General features: G+C 42.7%; 1 protein-coding gene across 2 annotated transcripts in view; it reads right to left on the bottom strand.

Annotated features, from left to right (window-relative positions):
• Slu7 (Pre-mRNA-splicing factor Slu7) overlaps nucleotides 1-22,503 on the bottom strand; it is a 51,239-nt gene that overhangs the window by 4,400 nt on the left and 24,336 nt on the right. For both annotated transcript variants that reach the window (XM_075676554.1, XM_075676555.1), the window contains exons 11-14: nucleotides 22,048-22,152; nucleotides 14,812-14,922; nucleotides 2,879-3,076; nucleotides 2,188-2,343 (exon numbers count right to left, since the gene is read on the bottom strand). In XM_075676554.1, coding sequence (XP_075532669.1) covers nucleotides 2,188-2,343; nucleotides 2,879-3,076; nucleotides 14,812-14,922; nucleotides 22,048-22,152 — 570 coding nt within the window. The remainder of the gene's footprint in view (nucleotides 1-2,187; nucleotides 2,344-2,878; nucleotides 3,077-14,811; nucleotides 14,923-22,047; nucleotides 22,153-22,503) is intronic.

Genomic DNA, 22,503 nt, shown 5'->3' with positions numbered 1-22,503 from the left:
GATGATAAACATTCCTAAAAAATGGATTCTGTGTGAATTTTTACTTTTTAGAGCGCAGCTCTTAGGTGGCCATTCTTGCGGCGAGTGTTGGCGTCGTCCTTCGGCATATTCGAAACTGAGCGAACGTGCACAGCAAAAGGATGAAAGAGGGCGATAGCAAAGAGAGTGCGAGGAGGAAAGTGGAGGAGGGGGAGGATATGGTGAAAGAGAGAGATAATATTTAATGGCAGAATGGTGGAGAGGCTGGCCTGAGTGAAGTGTCTCTAGCCTGCTATGCCACACTGGGGAAGGGGTTTTGAGGAGATAGGATGTGAAGAGGAAGGAGGATGGTGGTATGGTGGATATGATGAGGACAGCACAACATACTGTTTCTCTGCAATGTGTACGTGTACGCTTCACGGCACAGCACACTCGTCTTTGCAGGCAGAGGTGGATGTTACTGCAGTGTGGCTAGGAGACTGCCTATAGCTTTCATAATTTTTGCCGCTGTTAGCGCCACTGGCGTATTTAAACCGGACAGTAGCAGCTGCAGGGCATCGATTATTTGTTGTAGCATAGCTTTGATGACAGAGTCCGATGGTGATATCTGAGTGCACAGTCCTTGCTCGCGCTGACAGTCTAAGGCCTGTGTGCGCGGCGGCAAGCATGGCCATGCATTCGATTACAGGTTTGCGCGGCTGGTTTGATGCAATGGTTTGGAGATATCTATTGATTCCAATTCAACTTTCTTCTGCTGAACCTGCGGAATTGGATCCAGAAAGCTTTCATTTGGACCTACAGCTTGCATGTAAGACGAAAAGTATAATGCCGCGCAAGACGGGCTTTGTGGCGACAATGGTTAAGAGGTGGCGCCAGAGTTGCGCATGTCATCTGTATAGAAACATAGCAATGCACGAGCGGAGGTCTTTCTGTGGTGGCTGCTGTGAATCGTGCCCACGTGTCACGATTAGCGAGGCAGTCGAGCCACACTTCCCTCCATTTGCAATGTGCTGCACGAGACTTATTGTCCGCACCATCTAATATATTGCGAAATGAAAATATGTATACAGCTGCACCCAAATTTTGCTTTAGGGAGTATTGTAATCGTTGGTGAATTTTTCCTCCTCTCTTCTTTCCACACAATAACCACTTCTTGCATGTGTAAATAGCTTTAAGCCAAATAACAAAAGCATTCATTTTTAGGCATATTACGTGGCAGAAAAAGAAAACACTAAGTATTTAGCAACAAAGAAGTTTTTCTCTCCAAAGATTGAGGGAATATTATCCATAATTAACCTCACATTGCCCAATGGATAGTTTATGATGCGCTAAAGCGAAGCTTCAGTTATGGATGTCTCGGCAAATAAATTAATAAACACTTCATAATTATACTTACTATTTTAAACTCAAATAACATTTATTGTTGTTTTTTATTTCGTACGAATGTATTCCGCATGGTAAGAAATATTTGGTGAAAAAGCTGTTTGAGTTATTTGGCGTGGCGTGGTGTTTGGGCCTTCTGGGGTTATGCAACAATACAATAACGTACCTGCAAGCATTTATAATGTTATAGCAAAATACTAGTTCTTTAAAGCCTGTTTACAATCATCATATCAGCACCAATAACTTTAAAATTTTTCATTTGAGACTAGTTCAAGGCAAAACTGATTTTTAAGAATACAAACCCTGTTGATGGCCAATTTTTTAGAGCTCAATTTTCCAGATCTACTCACAGCAGTGACATCAAACCTACAGAACCAATGTATAATGGCTATTCAAATTTCAGCTACCTTTTAGGAATAAAGACTTCATGAATAAACTTTTTTTTTTTCATGAATATATGTTTATTGTGTATGTGGTGCAGACCCTTCTTGCTGCAACTATGGAGAAGAGTGTTTGTCACGGCATCCCTACAAAGTCTGTAAACCTTTAATAAACAGGCAACATCTTAAGTTTTTAAATAATCATTCACCAAATTTTAGGTTATTTTATTTTTTCTTCAATGGTAGTATATTTCAAATTGTAAGGTTGGCTGGTCTGCAATAATAATGGTGAAAATTTATTTGAAATGGCACAATCTCTAATCTATGTGCATCTGATATTGTTCAATATCTAATTTAAATCACTTAGTACAACTTAAAAAGAAAGAACACACACACGCAAAAGAGTTCAATCTTTCATGACAAATAAAAATGCCAATTGTCTCACCTTCTTAATCTTTTCTTTCTTTTCTTTCTCTGCCTTGGCGTCAGGGTCATCACTGTCTGAGCTGCTGCTGCTGCTTTTCACTCGTTTTTGTTTCTTGGCCTTCTTGGATTTCTTCTTCTTTTTCTTTGACTTTACCTTTTCTGGGGACTTAGTACCCTGAAGATTATGAGGAAAGACAGGACATGCAATCACATATTCTTTCTTGCATGGGCAAAGGGTGATAGGTTAATTTACTGCAACTAAACCAAAACATTTACTCGCATCTATGTAGACAACGTTTGGAATAGTACACAGACCTGCAAAATGTTTTTTGAAAACACAATGCTATCCTGTCTCTGGTGAAAGGCTGTACAGTCAACACTCAATAGTATAGGTTCTCCAACAACTTATGCAAAGCCTGCAGCAACACGGTGCAAACCTTACTTTATATTATTGAGGGGGGTAAATGGCGCCCCAACCAACAACAAATGTCTTAGCTCAAAATTTATTTCTGTTTTTACAGCTTTGAGTTAATGAGGGGGTTAACTGCATCTTTCTGCCACTCGTGGACATCTTTCTCAGTAAATAGAACTCCTCTTTATCGAAACACATTTATCCGATCACTTTCTCCCATTCCGGTCAAATAGCCATCCCTAATCACGCTATCGTTGCAATCACACAAAAAGGCTCGGTGAATACACAAGGAACTTACAGTTACGGGGAGTACAGGCGGTGGTTCATTCCGCTGCTCTTCTGATGCAGGCTGCATGCTTTTCTCCTCTGGTGGCTTGATCTTCTCGTCGGCCTTCTCCTCATCCGCCTTCTCATCAACATTCTCATCATGGACAACATCAGTGCCGACAGTAGGAGCTCCCATTATTTTGGCTGGTAAAAGCATTGCACCTCCCGCCTGCAGACAATGATAGAAAGGCAAGGTTTGTAGTGCAAACAACTTTACATGTAGTGTCACAGGCTACACATTCGTCACAAATGGCCAACCATTGCTCTAAGAACACATGAACCTAACTGAAAAAAACTGAGCTCATGTTCTATATAAAGTAAGTTGGCAGTAACGTTAGAGGATAAGAATGATACATTTCATACAGCCTCATAGGTTCTGTTACATTTATCACAAGAGATGCCATTTTCTCCTCCTTTTCTTTCTTTTACTCAAAATGCAGTTTTGTTTTGAGTGGTTCATAACATGTTCCATAACAAGCAGATGAAATAAATGATAGCCAATTACCATGCATTATGCAGCTAATAAGGCTAACTTATGAAGGTTGGTAAAGGTTTTTACAAATGCAGGTAAAGGCATGTCCTTGTTCAAAGCATAATTATGACAAAGCCTAAGCTTTAGCAAGGTCACTCAATTTTCATGGGCCCACTGAAAATCACCAGAATCAAGCTACAACAAATCTACTGATGGTTGTTCTGGTTCCTGAATGTAAGATGCATGACACTCATAGTATCAGTAAATATATATAATCAGTTATAGTGAACGAATGCATTAGTTTATCACTGTAAAAGGATACTGCCAAAGATCCTACAGTAGTTAGAAACCTGCAAGCCACCCTTTAAATGTAAAGCACATTTGTGTCACAAATACCACGTTTGTTATAGGCTTAAAATTCAAAGTCATGACAGGGGCCACAAGTTACAACATGCTCAAGCAATGAAATCGCACTATCACTCACTCGTAAACCACATGCTGAATGCAAATGATCACTGTGACTGCACAATGCCGTTTCAGTGAGATGACTTAGGCCTTTGTTGTGCAGACAATTCTACATACAGTGCACAAATACGTCACATCATAGGAACAATCATTTGCCTTTCCAAAAATGTTGGCGTTTCATCAGTCAGTATTGCTCTGAACACAATAACTGTAAATGTGTCACCAGGACAAGGCAATGAAGCAATGAGCTATATAAACAGCTGTGCAAAAACCCACAAAAAATCTCAAAACCTGCATCCGTGTTGCTAAAGCAGAGGGCATGTGGTGCAATATGATATCCTACTTACTGTGGTCAGCAACACTTTTTGAACATGGTAAGAAAATGTCTGCGATCTGTAGACAATGCTGCCATGGACATATGAGCCAAAAATTATTCCGGTGCAGGCAGCAGGGAGCCCACAATCCCGCATAAATGATATCTCTCTCTCCTGCAGCTTTCGAAGCTCCTCTATTATGCTCTGCCTATGTCGTCATAGATTTGCGTGACAATTCACAGACACCAGCTATTGGGTGATTGTTCATGTAAAAGCTTGTGCATACGTGCACACGCCCCTCTATCTTCTAGCAGATGGGGAAGTGGTGGTTTCTAATGTGTCCCACCCACTCTATCACCACTTCTTTGTCACTCCCCGGCACCTTTGTCAATTGCCAATCTTGAAGGGTTACCATAAGTGGACCATGGAAAGAGTATTCGCAATAAAGCATCACACTCACTTCAGTGTGGTCTCAGTTCTGGAGAAAAGGCATTGCACTACAGGCGATCTGGCAATGAGCCATCATGGTTGCTTTGAAAAAAACTGCATTTGGGCATGATCAAACTGAGCACATGTGGCCCAAATATGACATCCTACTTTTGACACAATGGCAGTGCTCAGTCACACCATGACATGTCACACCATGACAAGTCACACCATGACATGTCCATGAAGACAATATCATCCTTCCCCCCAGGTTTTAGGCACTGCACGAATGACAAAAAACTAAGCCAGAACTTAGCATCAAGTATGTGACAGCATACTTAGAATGTGATTATTGTGATGTCTCGACAGCTGTGCACATCACGGGCGACTTCGCACACTCCCGTTTATCAAAGTGATCTTTCTATACCTCACATCTCTTAGAAATTTGCGATTTCGAGCCAACCGTGATGCCCTCATGTAAGCTCAACACACCTTCCAAGTAGGTGAAGTCGGCCCATAATGCCATAAAGAAATGCGTGACTAATGGTGGGATCAAACGTCTTCCAGCGAAGCAGCCAATGTTCTAACAACAATTGCATGTATTCTCTATTCTCTCGTGCCAAAGTCACTCTTTGAAACGCCTGGCACGAGCGTCATGTGCCAGTTTCTCGCATTCTTCCCTCACAACCGCGAGCACTTTGAGACGCTTTGCGAGACTGCACTGCCTTTGGGAGTGGCTGATACTTTTTGTCAGATGGATACCTACAAAGTAGGTGAGGTCCACCTATAATGTTATTGCATTAAAAGAAAGACTGGATAACTTCAACCCAATTGAACTCAAGATGTTGAGGCTATACTCAGAACCTAACACTTTCTATTAACTCAGGAGAGTCAATGTGAATGCTAATTAAAACAAACTACTCTGCAAAGAACTTAAAGGGGAAAGTGAAGAATGGCAGCGTTGAATTAACGACATATGCACGAAGTGACTATTTATTAGGGGGTGTGTGAATATTTGAAATTATTGTAAGGAACCGCTTTATTTCAGGCGAGCTCGTGCTACTACCATGAGGATAAAGCTGTAATGCTGGTGATGATATATACAGATGAAGATGTACAATGGATGATGATATGTGGAGATGATGAAGTTGAAAGTCAGGCATGTGTTGCGCTCACACTAATTCCCCTGCACTGTGGAAGTGGCCGCGCGGAAGTATTATGAAATGCGTCAACTATATGGTTTTAAGTGAGAGACTCCCACAGCAACGGTGATCGGTTGGCGCTCTAAGGGGCGAGACGCTGTAACTGACAGGTGATGGCTGCTCAATGACCCTGTAAGGCCCAATAAAACGATTGAGAAATTTTTTGCATAAGCCGGGAACGTGCACAGGAGTCTAAAAAACTTTGTCGCCTGGAGAAAAAGTCACAGCACGGTGGGTCGAGTCGTAACGAAACTTGCGAGTATCTTGGGAGATGCCGGTGTTAAGGCGGATAAGGTGACGGCAGTCCGCGAGGCGAGACAGGAACTGCTCCAAGAAAGGAGCTGCTGGGGGTACAGGAGTCAAAAGGAACGATACATCAAGAACGAAACTTGGTGAACAGCCATAGACGAGGAAAAAAGGTGAAAAGCCAGTGGTACGTTGCATAGCCGTGTTATAAGCGAATGCCACGAACGGCAGGATTGCATCCCAGTTTGTGTGGTCGGGGTGGATGTACATTGCAATCATGTCGGAGAGGGTACAATGAAAATGCTCCGTCAAGTTGTTGGTCTGTGGATGGTAACTGGAAGTCATCTTGTGAACTGTGTTAGAGGCGCGCAGAACTTCGGTAAGGATAGAAGAGAGGAAGACTCTGCCGCGGTCGCTGAGGAGAACGCATGGAGCGCCATGGTGTAAGAAAATGTTACATAAAAAGAAATCGGCGACTTCAGCAGCAGTCCCCGATGGTAGAGAGGCTGTCTCCACGTAGTGTGTTAGATGGTCTACGGCCGTTACAAACCAGCGATTGCCATGGGAGGTCGTGGGAAGAGGACCGTACAAGTCTATTCCAACTACTTCGAAAGGCGAAGTGGGACAAGGAAGAGGTTGTAAAGAGCCAAAGGAGCTGTTGTCTGTCGTTTGCGGCTTTGACAACGAACACAGGATGCAACGTATTTCGCAACGGCTGGAGACAGGCCAGGCCAAGAGCAACGACTTCATATTCGGTCGTAAGTCTTGTGGTAAGTAGAGAGAGTGCCGCAGCATTGGCATACGTTGGTACCTGGTGAATGCAGAGGCCGTTGGAGCACGGTAGATGCGAATCGGACATGACCTCTTGCCATGCGAGAGGTCTTGGGGAATGAAAAGCCCCGTGCACCACTTGTAAGGAACCGCTTTATTCCAGCCGAGCTAGTGCTACTACCACGAGGATCAAGCTGTGCTGCTGGTGATGATATATACAGATGAAAATGTACAATGGATGATGATATGTGGGGATGATGAAGTTGAAAGTCAGGCATGTGATGTGCTCACAATATCGAATATTATATTTTTAATTTTCTTATTCAATTAGAAAAGTAGGTTTTTGAAAAGTTTTGTAGACACGGTTGGACACGAATATTCGAAACAAACCGAATATTTTGCTTGCTGGGTGGAAGCAAACACGGTTCTTAGCATTTATTTCTATCTTATCTAAGAATATGCGCCAAATTTCGTGATAATTTTGTACTGCTGGCAAAATTTTGCTTGTAAAGCACACTTAGCCACTAAACAGCTAAGCTTTGCAGAAAAGCCAACCTCTCATTAGCAAGTGTGATGGATTTGCAGACGGCAAGGGTACACTCTTTTGCAGCACCACCCCCAATCCAGTAAATACAGTACAGCAAATCTAGTAAATCCAGTAAATACAATACAGTAAATCTGATGAGTGATGGCTGACACAAGGTCAAATGCCTCCGAGTTTATAGGTATTAGGTGTATGATAAGTCACAGGTTGGCGAGGACAGCTAGTATGAATTACTCAACCTTCCAAGTTAGCATGAGCCAAATACACAATCATTTAATATAATGGCTTGCTAGTCGAATCTTTTACCATTGACAATGTAATTGCGATGTTCCAATATGTTAAAAATAAACCAACTTGGTAATAAATGCATGTGCATATAATTATTCAATATTCGAAGCTATGCATTCATATTAGAAAATTTTGATATTCACACAGCCCTACTTTTTCTTTAAATGTGTGTATTAGAAAATAAGAACCGAGAGTATTAGTGGTGGCATTACAGAAAGGCTCCATGTGGTCTAGGCACAACCAGAGGGCTTCTATTTTTGTGATCTCGCTTATATCAAAACTCTAATTATCTTGAAAATTTGTCTAGTTTCTACAGCTTTGAGTAAACAGGGTTTTACTCTACATACAACAGTGACCAAGTGTTGGCAGGGCTCTTTGTGCTGCCCCCTACAAATGTGCTACCGATTATACTGCCAACTATGGAAACATTTGTACAATACGCTTCCAAATATGAAAATCACTTGTACAATTTCTAAGTAACTCTGAGCTTAACATTCTAAAGCAACACATAGGCTATGATGGACACCATAGTGGGGGCTATGGATGAATTGCAACCACCTGGAGTTCTTTAACGTGTACCTAAATTTAAGTACACAAGCATTTGGTTCGTGCTCCATCAGAATACGGTTGCTGTGGCCAGGAATCAAACACACAACGTCATGCTCATCCGCACCACGCTAAGGCCACTACAGCAGGTATCACTTTAGCACCAAACTGATGCAAAGGGCCAATTTGAAGCACAGATTACAGCAGTTGGAAAAAATTTGGAGGACGCTTAAGCTTCGCTTTTAAGAGTGGAACACAATAGCATTCAAAACCCCTGACTACTTTTCATGCTACCTGGCAACTGCAGCTTATGTAACCATAACATTTACCTGGAAATGCTCGCGGCAAATGCTATGCGCGAAGGCAAGCTTTCTGGTAGAAATGCGGCCTCTTGCGTGGGTCACTCTCCTGTTATTGTTTCACGCCTTTAATATTTCAGTCTGAGAAGAGCTAACATAAAAGATGTGTGCTGTCAATGTTTTTTTTTTTTTCATTGCATTTGTTTGTGGGCTGCAGTTCTCAAAATTCTGAGGAATAACTTTGTAAAGAATGAAAGACAAGGTATGAGCAACTTTGGTGGTAAAAAAGTGGTTGGGTATGCGTGGTTTGGGGGGGGGGGGGGAATTTGGTTCAAAATTCTCTTGGCTGAAGCAACGTCAGACGCTGACGCCAGATTTTCTGCGAGACAGGGCCCTTAACACTATCGCATGAAAATATCTTCAAGATGCCTATAATGGCACGTTAAGTGCACTGTTTTGATGACCCCATGGTTCACCATAATGAGGCAGAAAATAAGATGGCTATTTATTTTCTATTAGATTTCAACACAGGTTTTGGCCTGCTCAGTCTCTTCATACATGTTAAGCTAACAGATTCTGTTGCTTGGTATTGATTGTCCAACTTTGTATAAGCAACATCTAAATATAGTCAAATGCAACAGCTGAGAAATGCAAGCATGAATGTGTGAACAAATCTTGCTGCCATATTGTACTATTACAAAAAAAATTCTGCCGTTTTATGTACCGAAACCACGATCTGATTACAAGGCATGCCCATAGCGGAGGATTCTGGATGAATTCTGACCCCCTGGGGTTCTTTAATATGCACCGAATGTATGATACATGAGTGTTCTTGCATTCTGCCCCTGTTGGAATGCGGCTGCCACAGCCAGTATCGAGCCCGTGACGTCGAGCTCAGCAGCGGATGCATACTGTCATCATCATCATCATCATCATCATCATCATCATCAGCCTGGTTACGCCAACTGCAGGGCAAAGGCCTCTCCCATACTTCTCCAACCGTACCAATTACTCCAAATGTACTAATTGTGGCCATGTTGTCCATGCAAACTTCTTAATCTTCTTAAGCAGTGGGCATGGGAACAACGCTACAATGCGGCTGACAAATATCTTCCGCTTCTGCCTGTTCCAGCTCGTGACAGCATCCAGCCCAAGCACCGCTGCGGCGCCTTATCGGTGCTGCAGTGGCGCTTTGCCACACGTGCTGCGCACTGAAAACCCAGCGCCAAGTGACGCACCCTCCGCCGACCCACGAGTTGCCACGCCAGCGCCAGTTCCTGTGACTCTCCCTGGATGGTCTACTGCATCACCATCGACATCAACGCCCCCGCTCTATTTAAACTACTGGCACCGTCCGCAGCAGTTCAGTGGGCATGGGAACAACGCTACAATGCGGCTGACAAATATCTTCCGCTTCTGCCTGTTCCAGCTCGTGACAGCATCCAGCCCAAGCACCGCTGCGGCACCTTATCGGTGCTGCAATGGCGCTTTGCCACACGTGCTGCGCACTGAAAACCCAGCGCCAAGTGACGCATCCTCCGCTGACCCACGAGTTTCCACGCCAGCGCCAGTTCCTGTGACTCTCCCTGGATGGTCTACTGCATCACCATCGACATCAACGCCCCCGCTCTACTTAAACTACTGGCACCGTCCGCAGCAGTTCAGTGGGCATGGGAACAACGCTACAATGCGGCTGACAAATATCTTCCGCTTCTGCCTGTTCCAGCTCGTGACAGCATCCAGCCCAAACACCGCTGCGGTGCCTTATCGGTGCTGCAATGGCGCTTTGCCACACGTGCTGCGCACTGAAAACCCAGCGCCAAGTGACGCATCCTCCGCCGACCCACGAGTTTTTACGCCAGCGCCAGTTCCTGTGACTCTCCCTGGATGGTCTACTGCATCACCATCGACATCAACACCCCCGCTCTACTTAAACTACTGGGACCGTCCGAAGCAGTTTAGTGGGCATGGGAACAACGCTACAATGCGGCTGACAAGTATCTTCCGCTTCTGCCTGTTCCAGGTTTGTTACACATCTTCTAAACGCTCAGATAACGCGTTCCTTGTCGTGTTCCCATGCCCACAGCTGCTTTTGAACCATGTGCATGAGTGTTTCTGCGTGATAAAACTGTTGCTGTCCGGGGATGTCGAGCTGAATCCCGGGCCGAATTCTAATAAATCCGCGAAAGCTTCAGGTGATGACAGTCCAGTTTTAACGCTGCTTCATGATCTTCGGGACCGTTCCGCCAACATAGAACAAGGACAGGCGCGCATAATTGATTCCCTGCAAAGCCTTACAGCAAATCAGAAGGAACTGAGTAAAAACATTACAGAAATCTCCGCCCGCCTTAACGCTGTTGAAAATAAATTGCAGTTGCTCGACGCAGTTCGGGAGGACATGCCACAGTGAGCAAAAATGCTGAAAGAGCACTAGCTCAAAATGAGATACTAAAAATCCGTTTAAAGGACCTTGAGGATAGGTCTCGCAGAAACAATATTGTGTTTTATAATGTTCTAGAGGGACCCAATGAAACATTGACAGAATCCAAGGAAAAAATAAGAGGTATTGTTCAAAAGAACATGTCCTTAACCTTAGCCGAACTGGACATTGAACGCGCGCACAGGATCGGTAAGGCCGTAACGGGTAAAAAGCGACCTATAATTGTGAAATTCACGCACTACAAAACTAAAGAACAGGTCATGGGCGCAAAAAGCAAGCTCAAAGAGTCCGATTTCTCGATTAATGAAGATTTTGCTCCGGACACCAGGCATGCACGGAAGAAGCTTGCTGAATTCGCGAAGCAAACTGAGCCCGGTGAACCGTTTAGTCTTCGTTTTAACAAGCTTATTCTGAAGAAAAAATGCTATACCTGCTGCCCTATAACTGATAGCGTTCAAGAAAAAGATGAAAAACGTGTTGTAACTAACTCTGGCCCTTTGTCTCCTAGATAGCTCAACGAACATGAGCACCGACCTGCGCAGGCACCACATAACGTCTCAGTTCTTTTTACTAATATACGCAGTGTCATTGGCAATCGTGATAGTTTATCTTGCACGGCCGATACTACAGCAGCTGACATCATTGTACTAACAGAAACTTGGCTCAATGAAACTGTGCATAATAATGAAATATTTTCAACAGAAAAGTGTTACCGTGTATTTCGCTGTGACCGTTCTTTTGGTCGCGGCGGTGGTGTATTAATCGCTGTGTCCGACAATCTATAATGCTTTGAAGTTAGTGTTGATACTACACTGGAGTTCAAATGTGTACAGGTAACAATTAACCATAAAGCTCTATTATTTTGTGCATGCTACCGCGCACCATCTACGCCTATCGGCTTTTCTAACGACCTTCATGATATTCTGAACATAATTCAAACAAAGTTTCCTGGTCGTCCTATTTTTATTTTTGGTGATTTCAACTTCCCGAACATTAACTGGTCAAGCCCTGCAGTGGACGGTGACGGATCTTCCGAGTCGGCAAGTTTTTCAGCCCTCTGCTCCTTCTTCTCGCTAACACAAATGGTTACCCAGCCGACAAGGACGTCAGCTACCAGTTCTAACGTATTAGACCTTTTGCTAACGAGCACCCCAGATTTTGTTTCTGAGGTAAAATACTTGCCAGGCTTAAGTGATCATTGTTTACTGCACATCACGTTGAATTTACCGTCGAATAAAACGCCAAATGAAACGAAAACCATTTACAATTATGCTAAATCAAATTTTTCTTCAATTAATGATAGCCTCCGGTTTTTTCTCGACGATTTCGTCCTGGCATTTGCCGAACCATCTGTTAACGACAACTGGTGCATGTTTAAAGAAAAACTGCATGAATTAATCGAATTGCACGTCCCTAGTAAAATCATCACGACTAATCGTAGATCCCCATGGTTCACTCGTTCCTTAAAACGCCTCGGGAACAGAAAAAGGCGATTATATGTCAGGGCGAGGTCGTCCGGAAGATCGGAGCATTGGTCAGCTCTAAGAGCCGCAGTTGGCACTTATAAAAAAATCTTTAAAAGATGCTAAACAACATTTCTTTGATGTCACACTGCCATCATTTCTTTTAACTGATACTAAAAAATTCTGGAACGTTGTTAATGGGTCAGATCAGCCATCAATCTCTCTCTTGGATTCTCAATCAAATCCCATCCCTAACAGTGATAGTGCTAATGTACTTAACGAGACTTTTGCTAATGCATTTTCTCTCCCTTTTAGCGCATCACCACCAGACTATACTCCCGCTATCATATTTCCTATGGATCCCATTCGTTTTGACTTTGAAGGCATTATAAGTATCATAGATCGTTTAAAGTTATCCTCTTCATGTGGTCCCGATAATATCAGCACTAAAATCCTGAAAAACACTAAAGTATATTCTTCCATCGTACTATCGAAAATATTTGAGCAATCCCTTCAAACTTGTGACCTTCCAGACGACTGGAAATTGGCTAAGGTGGTTCCACTCCATAAATCAGGCGACAAGCACCTATCGCTCAACTATCGGCCAGTATCACTAACCAGCATTCCTTGCAAGGTAATGGAACATGTCATCTTGTCATCCCTAGCAAACTTTCTTGAGTCATCATCCTTTTTTACTCATGCGCAGCATGGTTTTAGAAAACACTTTTCTTGTGAAACACAGCTAATAAATTTTACACATGATATTAACTTCATACTTGATCGTGGCAGTGAGGTTGACTGCATCTATTTAGACTTTTCCAAAGCATTCAACAAAGTCTCTCACAGCTTGCTTCTTCACAAACTAAGTAAACTTAACATCGACCAAAATGTACTACGATAGATTGAATGCTTTTTGTCTAACAGGTTCCAGTACGTGCACACTAACGGCATTAACTCATCACCGGTATTTGTGACCTCAGGTGTCCCACAAGGTTCTGTTATCGGTCCCTTGCTCTTTCTGGTATATATTAATGACTTGCCTAACAACGTAACATCCACAGTGCGACTTTTTGCAGATGACTGTGTAGTTTACCGGGAAATAAAAAATACTAATGACACCGTACTGCTCCAGGAAGACTTAGCTACTATATCTAACTGGTGTTCACAATGGAAGATGACACTTAACGATACTAAATGCAAAGTAATGCGTTTTTCGCGTCGCGTCAATCCGTGCCCCGCTCCCTACACTATTTGTTCTTCACTGCTAACACCGGTAACATCTTACAAATACCTCGGTGTCATTATAATGTCAAACCTAGCTTGGAAGGCACATATCATTTCTATCACCGCGTCCGCTAACCGCATGCTTGGATATCTGAAACGGAACTTTTCCTTAGCCCCGACACCTTTTAAACTTCTTCTGTACAAATCGCTTGTCCGCTCCAAATTAGAATATGCTAACTCAGTATGGGACCCTTTCACTAACTCTCTTATCGACGCCCTCGAAGCCGTACAGAACAGAGCAGCCCGTTTCATCCTTCGTAACTATGATCGTTTGTCCAGCGTCACAGAAATGAAAAACACATTGTCACTAACCCCTCTCGCAACGCGCAGAAAAATATCCCGCCTGTGTCTGTTCTTTAAAATTTTCCACTTGTATTCCACCCTTAAAGACACATTACTCACGCCGCCAACATATGTTTCATCCCGCTTAGATCATCCATGCAAAGTTGGTGTTTCACAGTGCCGAACAACATCCTGCAGGAATTCTTTCATTCCAAAAACATCGTTGGACTGGAACCAACTACCATGGGATATTGCACTTTCGAAAGATTTTGATGAATTTAAGAAGAAATTATCAACACATTATTGCTTGTCATAGCTTTGGTTCCATTTCAATTTTTCTCGTTATCATGCGCGTCCTTCTGTATTTTCCCCCCAGATTTGCTGTGTTCGTGTTTGTGCTAATGGTGGCGTTTTGCAATTTTCAACTTTTTTTGTGCGTGATTTAACGTTTCTTGGAAATTGTATAATGTTGAACTCGCTTCATGTTCCGGGTTGTGAGTTATGTATTTGTTCCGGTATATATATGTTCTATATATATGCGTTGTCTCCTTTTGTACAAATTTATTGCAATGTGTGTACCACTCCCCTCAATAATGCCCTGTGGGCCATGAGGGTATCTGAAATAAATAAATAAATAAATAAATAATCTCATCCACCCACCTAACTTTCTGCCGCCCCCTGCTACGCTTCCCTTCCCTTCCCTTGGAATGCAGTCCGTAACCCTTAATGACCATTGGTTATCTTCCCTCCTCATTACATGTCCTGTCCATGCCCATTTCTTTTTCTTGTACTGTAACCAGACATAAAAAATTATTTTGCAAATGAGAAACATTTCTTCTCATTGTTTAAAAATAAGACTTACCATAGCTTGCACTTCCTTGCCACTGGCACCAGTGCAGTACGAGTTCTTTATTAATGAGTGACAGCACTTGTATCCCCACTGGAAGTCCTTCCAGTAGGATCCCCAGACAGACTGCAAAGGGACAGATTGCATTGTCTTTTCAAAAGTACAGCATTACACAACCAATGCCACACAGAGGAAGTCTCTCAAGAAAGCAAACATGCAAACAAGAGTCCTACAAACTAATGCGCCAATAGAAAGAGAAGCTACACAGTCAAACCTTGGAATATGAACTCTAAAAAGTGAGGGTAAAGTTTAATACCTTCACATACATAAACTTCAAACATAAAAGCAGGCTGGTTTACAAAAACCCTTTCACATTAAAATACCCTTTTATTTCACAGCCTCTTCCACAAATTTCACGATTTGAAGATTTCACAAAAACAAAGGTCACACAAAAAATATATGTAAGAGCTTTTGAAAAATTATGCTAAAGATTCATTTTCTCACTTAGTTATGGAGGCTGTAGATGTTTAACATTTGAGTACACAAGCAATTTGTCTATGCAAACAACAATGTGTTTAAGACATCTTTCCTTTCTGCTCCATGTGTGGCACTGCTTCTACATAATGCACAACAGCCTAGCTGACCAATCTAAGTAAATCTATTTTGCAGATCACACTTCTGCCATACTGCTCCTTTTAAACATGTTACACAAAAACTGACAAGACACATAACTTTTTTATGCACAAGAAGCCAGTATTGTTGATATATTATTAATATGCAATCAGCGGCCATTGAGTCCATTCTCATGGACTAAGTATGTGCACTATCTATAGGGTGTTTCACCTAACTTGAACCAAGGATTTTAAGAAAATGGTAAGCCGCAGCTCAATGAAAGCAATGGCATATGGTTTGCCGTCATGTGGCACTACTTGGAGTATTTTTTATATTCTACTTAATTAGTTAAGTGAGATGAATTATGCAAAATTTTTAATATTCCCTTTAGGGCCAAGTGCACTTCGTTGCATTGTCGAGGGGATTCAGAAACGACTGAGCCAATTTTTTGTGGCAACGTACATTCTGCGTGGTAATTTTTTTCGGTGTTTATAGAAAGCCCGTGAAATATGAAATAAAACTGCATGACTGCGCTTGTGCGCTATATATTGCAGTGCTCTAAACCGTGCGTTGAGCCTATTGCTTATCAGGGGCAACGGTGCTTCCTTTCCGTGTGCCACCTCCAAAGATGCCGATGCATTGCGAAGCCGATGCCTAGAGCCGCGGCCACTCACTTCGCCATGGTCCGCATGCATGGTTCTTTCACTTTAAGCATGGTTGAGAGCAATGCAATACAGTAGCACATGAGCACAGTCATGTGGTTTTATTTCGTATTTCGCTGGCTTTCTATAAACGCCGAAAAAAGTCACCACGCAGCATGTGTGCTGCCACAAAAAATTGGATCGGTTGTTTCTGAATTCCCTCTACAACGCAATGAAACGCACCTGGCCCTCAAGTGAATATTAAAAATTTTGCATAATTCATCTTAATTAACTAATTCAGCTGAATATAATAAATACTCTAAGGAGTGCCACATGATGGCAAACCATATGCTGTTGGTTTCGTTCAGCTGCGGCTAATTACTTTTTTAAAATCCTTGGTTCAAGTTATGCGTATAACATGCCTCATTGCAAATTCCCGAGTAAGCACTTGTACTTGCAAGCATTTGAGAATTTACAACACTATTCATGGTGTGCACACAATTTGATCAGACATTATGCTTCCTTTACCATAGAATTGATGACAATGTTCAATAAATGTTTAATATGGCAGATGCATTTTGTACCGAGCGACAACTTGATAACGGTGTTAATCCACTGAAAAGGAACACCAGGAAAAAAGTAAAATGATGACACATGGCAATATGCAATCAGTACCCTAAAACTGACACATCTGCTAAAATGAAATCACTGACAGTGCACGAGCACTAGATATGCTATATGTACGTGCTTGTTTTTTCATGGCCAAATCGCGGCCACTTTCTGTCACGTGGCACATGATTTGAGAAGTGCAGTCACAAGCAGCCCTGTGTCATTGAACCATTTGACCATCTGTGCCTACGGCAGTTTCTGTTTATTGCCTCAGTATGAGGGGGTATCAAAAAGCTTTAATTATAGTAAAGAAGTCATAGAGATATTTAAATGAAACTTTTTGCACATAATCAGTGTCATTGTCATGCACACTTGTGCAAATATCAAATCTTTGTCTAAAGTAGTTTTCTTTCTACAGGATGTAGAAAACATCAACGTGCATGATGAACAAAATTGAAGCCCGAAGTGTCATAATGTTCCTCCATTTGAAGGGCAACAACGCATGCCAAATCCACGACGAAATGAAAGCTGTCTATGGGAATGAAAGCCCATCATATGAAACGGTTGTGAGGTGGAAGGGGAACTTTCAAAGTAGTCACATGTCCCTGACAGATGAGCCATGAGCTGGTAGAATCAAGGATGATCTTGCTGCGGTGAAGAAAGTGGTGGCCATTATCCTCGACGACAGAAGATCGACCATGGAAAGAGTGATGGCGGAGACTGGACTAAGTTATGGAGCTGCGTGAAGGATTATTCATGAAGAACTGAACATCAATAAGGTGTCTGCACACTGGGTACCTCACTTGCTGACACCTCTTCAAAAGCAAACTCGCCACGACTTCTCCCAGAAGAATTTGACTCTGTTGGAGCGGAATGAAGACGTTTTTTTTGCTTGTCTCGTCACTATGGGTGAGTGCTGGGTATACCTCTACGACCCGCAGACCAAATAAATTAGCAAGGAGTAGAAATATCCATCCTCCCCACCCTCCCAAGAAGGCGAAGGTCCAGAAATCTGCCGGGAAGGTGGTGCTGTCCGTTTTTTGGGATAGCTGCAGGGTAATCTTAACCAATTACCTTCCGAAGGGTGAGACCCTCAACAGTGATTACTACTGCAACCTTCTGGAGAAACTGCGTGAAGCATTGAAACAAAAATGTTGTGGCATGATCAGCAAAGGTGTCCGTCTCTTGGGCAACAATGCACCCGTTCAAATGGCCCAAGCATCCGTTGTCGCCGCCCACCGGTTAGGCTATGAACTTTTGCAGCATCCACCTTATTCGCCTGATCTTGCGCCAAGCGACTTCTTCCTCTTTCCCGAGATGAATGCATCACTTAGTGGTCAGCAATTTGATGACAGAGAGGATGTCATTTTCGAAGTGGAACAGTGGCTTTTGGGCAAAGCGGAAGACTTCTACAAAGAGGGCTTGAAACAGGTGAAGAAACGCTGGCAAAAATGTGTGACTCTGCAGGGACACAACATGGAGAACTAACTTTGACTGCTGCAAGTGACTATTGTATGCTTTTTATTTCATGGTGATAATTAAAATTTTCGGATACCCTCTCGTATTCCTTCGTGGCAGCAGTGAAATTTTCTTATTTTCAAATCGTGTATAAAGGTACTTCGTCATATTGAAGTTTGAAATACATTGTCTTCTATGTACAAGAAGCTATAAAAAGTTAAATGCTTTGTTATATGGAGAATTTTGTTATATTGAAGTTCATTACATTGAGGTTTAACGGTACAAGTGTTGCTGTAGCAATCACGTTGTCAGTGCAATGTTTTCGCTCAATGGCTGATCTCGCTACGACAGGCTGTACAACAGCCAACAGACTGGTTTTGTTGGCATCGCTGGTATGAAAGCCTGTCAGACTGACAGAATGCCTTTCAGCAACACAGTCTGTCGAGTACTGAATGCCCAACGATACTAGTGCCCTCCAGGTGAGAAAAAACTTGTATTTGACAGAAGCGGTAACAATCAATGTGGGCGCTTAAAATGACTTTGAAACTAATATCCTTAGTCTCAAAATACGACTTGTGCGCTGCTACGGTGTTCCTCACAAGCGATACGCAGCCCATTCAAAACTTTCATTTACATTTTACAATGCCCTATCACACCAAAGTAAGTGAAACAACCATGCATAAATAAAATAAACAGATTGAATAATTAAAATGAGTAATAACAGTTGCCATATGAAAAGTCATCGGAGTTACAGCCCCCCCCCCCCCTTCCTGTTATCCGCTTCTGTAATCCGACTTGCACATATGGAGATGCCATCATGGCAGCAGATTGCTGATCACGGTTTGCTATAACTCTAATATGATTGAACATTATCGCACATAAATGCACTTTTAGGCAGGATGTAATGGCATGAGACTAGATGACTGCAGTGACTCCAGGTCACGGTGGAAGAACAGATAAGGTGCCTGAACGGTGCCGTCTGTCTGCAGAGCGAGCTGACTAAACTCTGTTCGGGCATCATCCCGTTGCTGGCAGGAGTGCTGCAGTGTTGGAGGGTCATCATTTCCTGTCATCTGCTACCCCAGCCCGTCACGAGAAAAGTGTAATGCCTCGTATTTGTACAAAAATGCGTAATTTGTGAAGTTAAGACTTTCAATCGTTATAATAGTGTAAATGCAGATGATTAGTAGGTTTATAGCGATAAAGAACAAGTGAAACCAAAAGAATATGTATACATAATTTATCAGAGATAATACCCACCGGGATAATAGGGCTCTGTAGAAAATGCATGGGGAAGATTATAGTAGGGGTGGGACAACTTAGATTTGGGGGTGGGCAAACTTGAAATTTGGAAGTTGGCCAACTGAAATTTGGGGCTGGGCCAACTTGAAATTTGGAGGAGCCAACTTGAAATTTAGGGGAGGACAACCTAAATTTTGGGGTGGGTCAACTTGAAATTTGGGGGTGGGCCAACTCGAAGTTTGAGGGTGGGCCAACATAAATTTGGGGGTATGCTTACGTATACTTAGACAACCCCAGTGGAATTTCTGCATACTTTCAAACATTGTTTTGGTTATGAACAATCATTATCACATTATTCTAGCTATCACATGCATCATTCAGACATTAATATATATCCTGCTGGGAAATGCCTGTACAGCCGTGTGTTTGTGTTTCTTAAATTTTCGCCCCAGCATGCCGTGTTAGCATTCAATAGACCAGATGCACACTACTCGGCATAAATAAAAGGTTAGAATAGAGTAACTTGCAAGGTACTCTAGGATAAAATAACAAATATTAAAAGTAACTTTCACGGTTAGAAGTTATGTGTGTGCTTGGCATGCATGCTAACCATGAACATTGCTGCAGTTGGCAAGCCGTTGTTTCTCGCCTTATGAGCACAACTTGAAAAACTCCACACTATGCAATAGCTGGATGGTTTTGCATTTGTACCAAAGTCGAGCACTATTAAACACACTGTCTCTACAGTGGACTTTCACAAGTTGCGAAACATAATAAGGTCTGGATAGTGCTACTAAGCTTAGATATTTAGGAGGATATACCTAAGCTTGCTTCCCAAAGGCTTGCCAGACACTTAGACTGGTACACAGGCATTTTATGAGACAAGTTACTAGCGATTCTATTGAGAAGGAGCCCCATGTTTGAGGAGCCCTGTGCACTGTACCAGCTGCTGTGGTTGACTCCTCAGTGATCTGCGCCATCAGTTGAAATAGACATAAACCACAAAAAAAAAAAAAAAAGAAAACTGTTGGCGCGACAGTCTCTTTCAGACACCTTATCTCTTCTTCCCCAATGCTCCAGATAGACTGAGGATAATGTTGACAAAACCCAGGCTATTTACCTAGCTGCCACTTTCCTGTGCCTGAACACGCACTCTTGTGGTCGCGCACAGTGCTCTGGAGCATCTCGGGCACAATTCAAGGCATTTTTACTGTTTTGGTGCTACTTGGCATAGCGTCGCAAATACAGCACTTTGGCGCAATTGGCGCAGCTGTGGCACCCCTGATCATACATCAGTAATGAGTCGACTAGCCAGACATTGTTAAATTTGAAAGCGGCTTTCAGCTTGCAGAACACCCAAGTACATTCTCACTCATGCGCAACCCCACGAATGAAACATGCTCAGCATGGACTGTGAGATCACGAACCGCACATTAACGAGTGTTGCACGGCACTGCCTGATGGTCTTTCTGCAAAGGCTACTGAATTGCATATGTGGCATGCGATGGTTTAGTTAAAACCCTATGCCATTTGTGGAAACCCTTGATCTACAAGACGAAAGCACAGCAACAGACATTTGCACTTTGGCATCCCATGCCCGGATGCCCGGAGCCACTATCACTTTCTTGTGGAACATGTATATCGGGCTAGGAGGCCTTTTGCATTCTTGGAACAGTGTGGTGATCTGTTCTAGCCGATAATGAACAGGCACAGTTTGCAAGAGCCATCTATATTTGCAGAGAGCAATACTGAGACACACAGCTTAGCAATGTTTCTTCCACGGCATGGAATACCCTTCAGATTCAATGTCTTGTGCGACAGCAACTGCCAAAACAGTGCCGTTTCATCGGCGTAAAATATTTCCGACGACGCGAGAAGTGATCATATCCCCATTAGGAGAAGTGCACTTGCAGGGGCACAGCCTTCAATATATCGAATGTGGCAGAGAATAGGAGTTGAATACAGGCATAGTACATTGCTATACTTTTGCATGGGATATCCAAGGGGATGTCGCAACTGATTGATATAGACAATAATTTAAGACGTCCAGGTTTGATACATCTGGGATCGACTGTACTGCCCAAGGGACTCGAAGCCCATTAACAGCCATATGACAGATATTGGTAGGACAATTTTTCACCTTTCCAACCATCATTGGGTTTCGAATTGAATTTATGCTAACTGTAACTTTTGATGACAGACTTGCAGTCTGCAGTAAGTAAGGTTGAAAAGTTTAGGCTGTCACGTTCAAACTTTGTAAGCCAGAAACTTTCTGAGGGAGATCACACTAGTTGCCACCATGAGACCCTGTTGGTGCTATCTGCCACCTGCCAACAACTATTAAGCAAGGGAATACATGTATGTACTCAACTGGCAACAACATATCAGGTCTGCCAGGCCAGTCTGCAGCCAAGCGGATGCTCATCCCTGCAAGTTTGCTTGTGTTCTTAGTCGGGACAAAGGAGAATGCTGACATGTTCCCACAATATGCATAACAAGGCAGAGAAGACAACTATTGCTCATGGTCATCTCAACCTATGCACCAATGTAGCATAAACTTTTTGAATTGTTTCATATAACCATTCACTCCTGTCTGCACTACTTAGGGCTTGTGCAAAAGACTGAAGACACAAGAATATCCAAAAACAATAATTAAGAGAACTAACAAAACTAAAGAAAAGTGACTTACCGCATGGTTGTTAATAAGGACATGTTCCTCATACTTGGACCGAATGACAGGCTTCTCAGCACCACGAATCACTTCACCATGCCTCGAATACTCAACATAGTCCTCCTGCAGCATTGTGAAACTGTTAACTACAGCCACGAAGACAAAGTTCAGTTAACATTTTCTTAAAAGCTAGAAACCATATTCAGGTCCACATGGTAAACACCATGAACCTGAATTTATCATAAAGAAGTAGCGAACACTGAAGATTATTACAGCATGTATTTCCTTTGTGTTAATTCCCTCTGAACACCCCCCCCCCCCTAACAAAAAAAAAGGGAGAATGACTTTGTGACATAGCAATCAATTTTGGTTTACAAGAGCAGCCCTAACAAGAACATCAACGCAGAAAAACCACCGGTGAGCTAATTTCACTCCTTAGGTCATCATCACTGCACCACACTGTTAGTTATGTTA

This window comes from Dermacentor variabilis, unplaced genomic scaffold (assembly GCF_050947875.1).
Source record: "Dermacentor variabilis isolate Ectoservices unplaced genomic scaffold, ASM5094787v1 scaffold_12, whole genome shotgun sequence".
Taxonomy (NCBI): domain Eukaryota; kingdom Metazoa; phylum Arthropoda; class Arachnida; order Ixodida; family Ixodidae; genus Dermacentor; species Dermacentor variabilis.
This window is presented reverse-complemented; position numbering and strand designations above follow the sequence as displayed.